Source organism: Littorina saxatilis, unplaced genomic scaffold (assembly GCF_037325665.1).
Source record: "Littorina saxatilis isolate snail1 unplaced genomic scaffold, US_GU_Lsax_2.0 scaffold_869, whole genome shotgun sequence".
NCBI lineage: Eukaryota > Metazoa > Mollusca > Gastropoda > Littorinimorpha > Littorinidae > Littorina > Littorina saxatilis.
In genome coordinates, this window is record NW_027126963.1 from 776 (window position 1) to 12500 (window position 11725).

At 38.1% G+C, this 11725-nt stretch overlaps 1 protein-coding gene across 1 annotated transcript in view; it reads right to left on the bottom strand.

The window, feature by feature from the left end:
- Nucleotides 1-4000: 4000 nt before the first annotated feature.
- The window catches only part of LOC138955431 (uncharacterized), a 10208-nt gene continuing 2483 nt past the window's right edge, over nt 4001-11725 (bottom strand). The window contains exons 3-6 of the mRNA XM_070327042.1: nt 11543-11725; nt 9705-9749; nt 8203-8326; nt 4001-5497 (exon numbers count right to left, since the gene is read on the bottom strand). The exon at nt 11543-11725 is cut by the window's right edge and continues 18 nt beyond it. Of these exons, the coding sequence (XP_070183143.1) occupies nt 4894-5497; nt 8203-8326; nt 9705-9749; nt 11543-11725 (956 nt within the window). The 3' untranslated portion in view covers nt 4001-4893. The remainder of the gene's footprint in view (nt 5498-8202; nt 8327-9704; nt 9750-11542) is intronic.

Below are 11725 nucleotides of genomic sequence, written 5' to 3' on the forward strand. Positions count from 1 at the left end.
TTGCTTGTTTTTGTTTTTGTTTTAAGAAAAAGCAAATCAATAACAGAAACGTAACAAGCAAAAGCATTACATATAAACATATCAACTTAAACTGCACATAATTATGGTCGGCAGGTAACATCTTACTGTGAGGATATTCATGTTAGAAACAGATCGAATGGTGAATGATGCGTCTATTGTTTGACAGTGTACCTGCACCCCCAACATACCTTTTTTTCATAATAATAATAAAGTAGATGTGTACTGCCGGGCAGTACATACCCCAAGCGAAGTCGTCCATCTGTGTGTACATGATTCTCTCTCTCTCTCTCTCTCTCTGTCTTAAAATGTGTCATCGATGACGTGTTTTCATACTTGCTAATGCGGCAGGCTAATCATGACGTCAAATTGAAACTTCTTGAAGTCTCTCAGAAAGGGACATGAAAACCATGTGGGGGTTACTGGTTTGGGCTGAAAAAAAACCCAACTCCACCTAAAATTCAAGCGCCTATGGGGCTGAATTATGCAGCATAAATTGTGAAACATCAGGATATCTCACACTTTCAATTCTGCCATCATGTCAAATCTGACAACAAACCTACCCACAAAATGTCATAAATATCGGTGTAGAATTGAGACTTAACGGTTTTTAACTGCCAAAAATAAGTTTTTTTGACTGGAATAGTTTGTCTTGAAATTCAGTTTGGGACAACGGACCCACCCACTAAATTTCATAAAGATAGGTGAAAATTTAAATGTAACGGTTTTTAACTGCCAAAATTATGTTTTTCTTCTGGAAAAGTATGGAGTGAAAATCAGTTGGGGACAACGAACCTTCCCACAAAATTTCATAAATATCGATGAAGAATTGAGATTTAACGGTTTTTAACTGCCAAAAATAAGGTTTTTTGTCTGGAAAAGTATGTCTTAAAATTCAGTTTGGGACAACGGACCCACCCACTAAATTTCATAAAGATAGGTGAAGAATTGAAATTTAACGTTTTTTAACTGCCAAAATTATGTCTTTCTTCTGGAAAAGTATAGAGTGAAAATCAGTTGGGGACAACGAACCTACCCACAAAATTTCATAAATATCGGTGAAGAATTGAAATTTAACGGTTTTTAACTGCCAAAATTATGTTTTTCTTCTGGAAAAGTATGGAGTGAAAATAAGTTGGGGACAACAAACCTACCTTTAAAATTTCATAAGAATCAGTGAAGAAATAGGATTTAACGATTTTTTAACAGCCTTGACACTGAACATTTGATAAATCATTGGTGATGTCATCATAACCCAGTCGTTGTAGTTGTCGTCGTAGTTGTTGGTGTTGTTGTTGTCATGTTCGTTGTCGTGATTGTTGTTGTTCTCGTGTTGTTGTTTTTGTTTTTGTTGTTGTTGTTGTTGTTGTCGTCGTCGTCGTCGATGTCATTTGTTGTTGTTGTTGTTATCGTCGTCGTCGTCGTCATCGTCGTCGTTGTCAGAGGTTATTTCTAAAGATTTCATTGATAGTCTTTGTTCTCGTCACCAAGACTTGCTAAGAACAAGCTTGGAACAGCAAGAGTTCCAAGAACAAGATTAGAACAACTCATTACATCATTACCAGTACGTCATTTGTATTTAGAACACACTTTAGAAAAAAACCTCTTCAGCTACAAACCAGTCACCCTCACATTTCCGAGGTGTTTGTCTAAACCACTTACTGAAATGTTTTGAGGTTTAATGACCATACACATGTTGAACCGGTGAGTGTCTTCCGCTGCTTAATTCGCAAATAACTATTTTATTAAAGTCCGCTTGAAACGCTCAAAGATGAAATTCCATGTTAAAAAGTGACAAAAGTTTCACATTTTCCCGTTGTAACAGCTTCCGATGATATTATATGAAAATTCTGATCCTCTGAGAGGATTCCCCGAAACAAAATCAGTTTGTACGCCTAATTTTAATAGAATTGTCCAAACAGTGTCGCTAATATTGTGCTAAAAGATGAATTCTAGAACAATGTTCACAGACAGACACCACTTGGCAAAAAAATTTTCAGTGCTGGGAGATGAAAAAAAAAAAACTACTTCGCTACGCGCGGGCTCCGCCCGCGCTCCGCTTGGATAATAAACACAGTTTTCATAATCAACCAGTGACTGAAGACACTACCCACACTAAGTTTCGCATGAACAATTCATATCAAATAAGCCACACTCGTATTTATCGAATAATAGATGCACGTCGGTGCAATCAATAAGCTAATGCATCCCAAACGATGTGGATGGCATTCCTTATCGATGTAACACACAAAGCGAGTGTTGATGCTGTTTTAAATGTGTCATGCAAGAAAGTGATCTGCCACATCTCAGTCAGCGTTCATCGTATTCAAAAGTGGAATGGTAACGCATAACACAAGTACATTAGTTGGACAGTACATCATCTAATGAAGCTAATTAAGCAAAACAATGTTAATGCTGGGCAAAGTGTCCCTAATATTTAATACATGAGGAATAACAAGAGTCGAAAACGAAGTGGCAATGCTAAGGATCACATTAACAAAGGCTTAGTAAATGCTGAAACAAGCAACAACAGTTTAATTTGCAATTAAGCAGTCGACACACTAAATATCCAATGCAACCTGCATCTCTTTAAGCTAAAACCAAACAGAATTTAAAAAAAAAAAGCAATGCGTTCACTCTTTCGTCTCTTAGAAAATAACGTAAAGAATAACCAAACAGGTAAATACAAGATAAATGAATATTGAAATTGGCATGTGATTTATGCAGGTCTGTTGACATGTACATTTGCAAAAATACGCTACCAAAGATGAAATATCGATCAAAAATTACTGAAAGCAGTCTCTGCAATGAAAAAAGTTATGATAACAATTTGATACTCCCTTTTGTACGCGTGTCAATTCTATAAGAACAAAATTAATAATCACAACAAATGGACATTGCAGCTGTTGTCCGTTGAAATGACACAAACACAAATGACATGATAAAACAAGGGACACAATCTTGAATTTGTGCGTGATAAACGTAGCTTAACATATCTACATGGGAGTGAAGCACACTGATCAGGCTCAGATAAGTATTAGTTGCAAACATGAAAAAGCTAACAAAGTAACTGACACAGAACTAACCCTGCATCTCAATTTTGTGTAAAATGAACTAACCGAATTACTACGCTCTGGCAGATTAGTAACCGATATTGTTTAGCCTGACTCCGAGATGAAATAGATCTATTTTGTCTGCTTGTTTCTCTTTGTCTGTGATGTGGTCTGGCGGCTTTTGTGTATTTGTATGTACTGGCCTTCCTTTGAGAAGCCATAACAGATCAAAAGGGCTTAGAGATAAGCTCTAAATTGCTCAATCCTGTTTGAGTGGAGTTCGCCTCCAAAGGTGATTAACACGGTTACATTCGTCGACAAGGATGGGACTCGATATGGTAACGAATGGCATTATGGCCACTGAATCATTTTCGTGCTGTTCCCATTCCACGAATCTGGGAGGGACCTAAGCTTGGCGGGTCCATTGTTCGGACCCGGCAAAGCCGGCGTACGGCTCTAAGTATTTCATCCCGGCGAAGCCGGCTACCCGGCGAAGCGGGTATTCCTCTGGTATATATATCTATATATATATACGACTTGTGTCTGTGTGTCTGTGTGTCTGTGTGTCTGTGTATCTGTGTATTTGTGTGTTTGTGTATTTGTGTATTCGCCATGCACGGCCAAAGTTCTCGATGGATCTGCTTCAAATTTGGTGGGCTTATTCAGAGAGACCCCGGACACAACCTCATCGATGAGATATTTCAACACGTGCTCTCAGCGCGCAGCGCTGAACCGATTTTGGTTCCACCTCAGCTACCCGGGCCCCCATACCGACACACCATAGCCGCTATACCACATCACAACGCCAAAGTTCTCGGTGGATCTTTTTTCAAATTTGGACACCGTATTCAGCTACACCCCGGACACAATATCATCGATGAGATATTTCAACACGTGCTCTCAGCGCGCAGCGCTGAACTGATTTTGGTTTATGTTTATTCCCTTTATCTATTGACATAAATTAATGCAATCAAACGGTTTAGGACAAATGCAAATAAAACAAAGTTACATTTGGAATGTGTGTTGACATCAGCAACTTCAAATTAATTATAAAAGCGGAAAAAAAAACAAAGACAACCATGCACACAATTATGCAGTGGATATTCATAAAAATACTATAAATCTAACTCTCATGCGTATAATACCAAACAGAACGAACAGTTCTTCCAAAGCAGTCCTAACACTTGCATCTGGTTATAGATACAGGCCTACACATAAATACAACGAAACACACAAAACAACATGTTCAAGTGCAAGCTGCTTGATCGACATTTACAATATAAAGGACAATGTAAATTACACTGCACAATGTTTAGTTAAGCAGTTAAACAAAAGCAATGTCATTCTATACATAATGGCATTGGCAATACATTTTGCCTAAAACACCATTTATACATCGAGTAGTGTTTGTACTTACACACACACACACACACACACACACACACACACACACACACACACACACACACACACACACACACACACACACACACATTATATCATTTATAAAAGCGAGAAAGGTGACATACAGAACTCTCTGCCGCTATCGTACATGTTGTTTTTCTGCGGCGTTATAACGCTTTAAAAATGTTTTAAATTAATGCATCTCTACAAACATGCTATTCACCAAACAATGAAAATATTTAATTTATGAGAAAATTACTTATGACCAAACCGCAAGTCATTGAACGGTATGTTTTCAGAGCAAATACCAAAGTGAACCTTTATCGAAAGATACATAGCCTGTTTGGAATCAGACATGTATGCCTTTATTGGGACAAATCCTGTTCTGTCATCTGACACACGACGTCTTACTCTCCGTTTACTTGTGTTTCTTTTTCTGTTCTTTCTCTGTTTTCCATTGTTCCTTCTGGGCATCATACTTCGCCTGAATGCGTTTCTTTTCCTCCTCTGAGGTGGTGTTTTTCAGGGCTTCAGTCATTTCGTCGTACTGCTCACGCATGCGTTTCTTCGCCTTTGTTTCAGCATTGTGCGAGCGTTTTACAATTTCGTCGTACTCTTTTTGAATACGTACTTTTTCTTCATTTGAGGTGGTCTTCTTCAGCCTTTCCTTCATGTCATGTTCTCTCTCCTTGTTTTTGCGGGCATTATCTTCTTGTTCTTGTTTCTTCCTCGCCTTTCTATCCTTTTCCGTCTCGGGTTGCTGTTTCTGAACAGGCTCTTCCTTTACGGCCGTTGCATGTCCACCATGTGATCCCTGTGTGTCGGTATCGTTCTTGGGGGAAAGTGAGTTCTCAAGCTCCACAACAGGACCTGGCGGAGCACCTCTGTTCTCAAGGAGAGAACTTTTCACCGATCCCGGCTCATCAGGTCGGAATCCAACGCTGAATTTTCCTCCATTGTCAGTTTCCTCAATTGGAACCATATGTTTTTCCTCGTCGGCGTTTGTGATCCGATCTTTCCTCCTGGAAAAAATCAATGCGTGTCCGTGTTTAAAAGGGAACTCAAGCCCGAATGCGCAAACACACACACACACACACACACACACACACACACACACACAAACACACCCACACACACACACACACGCACACACACACACACACACACACACGCACACACACACACACACACACACTCACACACACACACACACACACACACACACACACACACACACACACACACACACACACACACACACACACACACACACACACACTCTCTCTCTCTCTCTCTTGATTCTTTGTCGTTGTACATTCTGGGTTGTTCTGCTGACTAATTTTCTTTAGTCTTATACCTCAAGTGAAATGCCCGTTATGGTTTGAATTGTGTAAAACAACGCGTTTGATTTGTACATCTGATTTGAAAAGGAAAACTGACCACAGCCATGTGAAGGGCAAACTTGACTGGTGAAGCTGGACCCAAAAGTGCGCCCAAAAGCATGCACGTTGTTAGACCAACGACTACATGACATCACAATGAACATGTTCAAACAATGAAGGGCACGGGTCTATCAAAAATCGAACATTTCAAAGCGATGTTTTTATGTGAAAACCCTAAATTGAAGCATGTTTCAATTTGGTAGTCATTATGTTCTATGTGCAGGTATTATTTCATCATCTCTCTTGCCATACTGCCTTACACTCTTTGTCGACAATTGCAACAAAAGCACACACACAACAAGGTTTTGAATCAGGCGGGAATGTGATGTACAGCTCTGACTTGAGTGTTGTCAATAACTGAACCGTTTCACCACAGATCAAGAAGAAACAAAATAAATGTCAGATTGTCTCCCATGGTTCATGTTTTGAAGCAAATAACACCATGAAAGACAACGGCCAAACATACAGTATATCTGTCCAGATCGTTGGTTCACTTTTACTTTATTTGTTTCGTGTGTTTGTTAGGGGGGTGGGATGGGGTGGGGGCGAGGGGTGCGGCTTCTTTTGCTGTTTATGTTTGTTTTTCTATTTTAAGTGCCGACGGTGTTCTTATATTAATGAATCCCATGATCAATTCAAACGTGCTGGCGACACTAGAAGACAACGATGATATGATGATATTTGGGAAATGTAAACAACATGTCGAGGGAAGTATGCAGCATGATAACAGAGGTTAAGCTAACCGCTCTGAAACACTGTGCCTCGTTTACAACTTCTAAAAGAGTGTCTATCACGCAGGGATTGCGATTTCTGTCACGTTATAAAATTGCATGAGGCAGTGATGTGTGTGTGTGTGTGTGTGTGTGTGTGTGTGTGTGTGTGTGTGTGTGTGTGTGTGTGTGTGTGTGTGTGTGTGTGTGTGTGTGTGTACAGAACCGGACATGTATAGGCTATGTATATGTTCCCTTTGATGAATATTTTCCTTTTCATCTGAGACAAATTGTATTAGTTGTATATATCGTGTTGTGTTTTTGATTGAACTTGTACACTGAACTTGTAAAGCGCTTCGAGCTGTGGAGAAGCGCTATATAAATGTCCATTATTATTAGTATTATTATTATTATTATTACTATGCGTGTGTCTACGTCCGCCAAGACAGTCTCATGCTCCTATAAAAAAAACAAGTCGCGTAAGGCGAAAATACAATATTTAGTCAAGTAGCTGCCATTTTTCAGCAAGACCGTATACTCGTAGCATCGTCAGTCCACCGCTCATGGCAAAGGCAGTGAAATTGACAAGAAGAGCGGTGTAGTAGTTGCGCTAAGAAGGATAGCACGCTTTTCTGTACCTCTCTTTGTTTTAACTTTCTGAGCGTGTTTTTAATCCAAACATATCATATCTATATGTTTTTGGAATCAGGAACCGACAAGGAATAAGATGAAAGTGTTTTTACATTGATTTGGACACTTTAATTTTGATAATAATTTTTATATATTTAATTTTCAGAGCTTGTTTTTAATCCGAATATAACATATTTATATATTTTTGGAATCAGCAAATGATGGAGAATAAGATAAACGTAAATTTGGATCGTTTTATAAATTTTTATTTTTTTTTTACAATTTTCCGATTTTTAATGACCAAAGTCATTAATTAATTTTTAAGCCACCAAGCTGAAATGCAATACCAAAGTCCGGGCTTCGTCGAAGATTACTTGACCAAAATTTCAACCAATTTGGTTGAAAAATGAGGGCGTGACAGTGCCGCCTCAACTTTCATGAAAAGCCGGATATGACGTCATCAAAGACATTTATCAAAAAAATGAAAAAAACGTATGGGGATATCAATCCCAGGAACTCTCATGTCAAATTTCATAAAGATCGGTCCAGTAGTTTGGTCTGAATCGCTCTACACGCACGCACACACACACACACACACACATACACACACACATACACCACGACCCTCGTTTCGATTCCCCCTCGATGTTAAAATATTTAGTCAAAACTTGACTAAATATAAAAAGAGAACTGAAGTCGAACTTAACGCACATTCAGCTCATGTTTAGATCCCATTTCATATTGTAACACCGCCTTTCCCTATTTATTCTTTTATTTTAAAACGTGTGCATGGTTTTCTTTGGAAAACCAACATTGGTATGTGCTTAATGGCATAGGTGTAACAAACTACGTTGTGGAACACTTAACTTAACTAAGTGATTAACTTGAGCATATAGTATGAACTGGCACGTGCACACACGGTATTGTCAATCGAATCATACTTACTTGAACGGAAACCAGTGTTTTCTGTGGGCAAGAATTACGAAGCACACAACTCCCACTGCCAATGGTATGAAGATAACCAACGCTAGGGTTGCTTTCACATGCCCGTGCAGCGAGTCCGGTTTCTCTGAGAACAAAATAATGCTAAACAGTCATGCACTGAAGGGCATACTATATGGCAATATCACGTCATGGATGAACGCTTTTAAATTAGGTGTGTGCGTGCGTGCGTGCGTATGTGTGTGTGTGTGTGTGTGTGTGTGTGTGCCCGCGTGCGTACGTGCGTGCGTATGTGCGTATGCGTGTGTATGTGCGTGTGTGTGTGTATGTGTGTGTGTGTGTGTGTGTGTGTGTGTGTGTGTGTGTGTGTGTGTGTGTGTGTGTGTGTGTGTTATAATGGGCTGGCAAGAACGTGACAAGAAAGTTTAACATGCATAGACTCCAAGCTTGACAGACTTTTACATCACAAGTTCGCTGGGTATCTTACTTCTTTTACTTCTGTTCGTTGTTTGACATAGTATTGCCAATAATATTTTGAATGTATATCCCTCATTAAATTACCCAACCCTTGTTTATCATGATATTCAACAGTTGTTATCATAAAATCTGCCCGGTTTATTGCTTCATTTGTTCACACTTTTATTAACATACTTATAATTAGGAACATATTAGCGAATTCGATTTTGGGGTTCAATGGATGTCGTATGATTTTAACGGCATACACATTTTATATATCAAATAACAATTGCATAAAACATGTTTTGGGGGGTGCAACAGTGGCGCATGTTTTTCAAAGTTCATGTTACAGCATTTGTTTAGTCATGAAGTTTGCACAAGCAGAGCTAGATAACAACAAGCTTATGTTTGTATATAAGCCACATTTCATTTGATTTAATTACATGTCTTTTCATTTTTTTCTTATTTTTGTTTCTTTCTTTTCAATGTGTTGGAATCAGCTTTTCCTGAGATAATGAGGACTCAGAAACAGAGAAAAAACAATCAATCAATCAATCAATGAAATAAATGCATCAATAAATAAATACATACATAATTACAAACCTGAACTTAATATAATCTTCAACTTTTGCAAACATTAACACTCCTGAATTTTACATTTATAATATTTACAATCAATATCACTTACTTTCCTTTTCTTTTCTCTTCTCAATTTTGTTTATTTTATTTTACTCGTTTGTTTACATCTCTCTTCATACTTCATCGTCTCATTCATATACACGAATCATCTTCCTTTATATTTCCTCCGAGAGAAACATTAGCCAAAACAATGTAGTCATAATACACACGTGTTTGCATCTTGAATAGTAATCTGCCACTTGCACTTCTGGCAAACACATGGGGGTGGGACATCGACACCATCTCTGTGTCTACCAACTAAGCTACCAACCAAGTTACCAGATCAAATGGTACTCCACACTTACAAATCTGTCTTCACAACTTGAACATATCTTCTAAACACCTGGATGTTACCTTCGATTTGGACTTACCTGAACTGTAATGGACATCATTCACATTGTTTGGTTGTGATGCTCCTACACACACACAGACACAACATATTAAATTGTGTACACCTACGGGTGGTATAATTTGATACAAATAATGTATTCATATCACATACTATTCTTCATATCATATATTTATTATTATATATCATATAATATTATATATGTTATATCCATATGATATAATGTATCATATCATATCATATCAAATCATATCATAGTACAATCGAACCTCTCGATCACAACCCCCTGAATAGGGACCGACAAAAAGTGGTCGTCATAAACAGGTGGTCGCCATGTATGGAAATACAACAAGTCGCGTAAGGCGAAATTACTACATTTAGTCAAGCTGTGGAACTCACAGAATGAAACTGAACGTAGTCCGCCGCTAGTGCAAAAGGCAGTGAAAGTGACGAGCCTGTTTGGCGCGGTAGCGATTGCGCTGTGCTTCATTGCACGCTTTACTGTACCTCTCTTCGTTTTAACTTTCTGAGCGTGTTTTTAATCCAAACATATCATATCTATATGTTTTTGGAATCAGGAACCGACAAGGAATAAGATGAAATAGTTTTTAAATCGATTTCGGAAATTTAATTTTGATCATAATATTTATATTTTTAATTTGTAGAGCTTGTTTTTAATCCAAATATAACATATGTATATGTTTTTAGAATCAGAAAATGACGAAGAATAAGATGAAATTGTTTTTGGATCGTTTAATAAAAAAATAATTTTAATTACAAGTTTTCGATTTTTAATGACCAAACTCACTCATTAGTTTTTAAGCCACCAAGCTGAAATGCAATACCAAACCCCGGCCTTTGTCGAAGATTGCTTGGCCAACATTTTAATCAATTTGATTGAAAAATGAGGGTTTGACAGTGCCGCCTCAACTTTTGCAAAAAGCCGGATATGACGTCATCAAAGGTATTTATCGAAAAAAAGAAAAAAAAACGTCCGGGGATATCATACCCAGGAACTCTCATGTCAAATTTCATAAAGATCGGCCCAGTAGTTTAGTCTGAATCGCTCTACACACACAGACAGACAGACAGACAGACAGACAGACAGACAGACACACACACACACACACACACACACACACATACACCACGACCCTCGTCTTGATTCCCCCCTCTATGTTAAAACATTTAGTCAAAACTTGACTAAATGTAAAAATGACGCGTTTATAATTGACAGTATAATCAACATACAATGTAGTCAAAGAATGAAATAAATAATAGTATAGTATAGTATAGTATAGTATAGTATAGTATAGTATAGTATAGCATAGCATAGTATGTTATAGTATAGTATAGTATAGTATAGTATAGCATAGTATAACATAGTATAGTATTGTACTGTGTAATATTGTATAGTATCGTATATTATAGTATAGTATTGTATCGTTTCGTATAGTATAATATAGCATATCATATTATAGCATAGCATAGTATTATGCATGGTATGGTATGGTAGGGTAGGGTAAGGTACGGCGTGGCATATTATAGTCTAGTCTAGTCTAGTCTAGTCTAGTCTAGTCTTGTCTATTCTAGTATAGTATGCTGTATTATATACTATAGTGTAGTGTAGTGTAGTGTAGTGTAGTATAGTGTAGTGTAGTGAATGCTATAGTATAATGTAGTGCACGGCATGGCATGGCATGGTATGGTATGTTATGGTATGTTATACGATGGTATGGTATGGTATGGTATGGTATGGTATGGTATGGTATGGTATGGTATGGTAGGGTATGGTATGGTATGGTATGGTATGGTATGGTTCATTCAAGTCTAGTTTACACTGACTATGACTACGCATACCCTCCACATTGAGAAGACACTCGTGCACAGTTATACCGTCCCCTGGAACAACGTGACACGCGTAGCGTCCTTCATGCTGCAACGATACTTGTGGTATCACAATGTCCATGCCGTGTTTGGTAATGATGAAATCCGAACCCCCTTTTGCGCTGCACCTTGGCTCTGTGTCCCTTTTTATGTGAC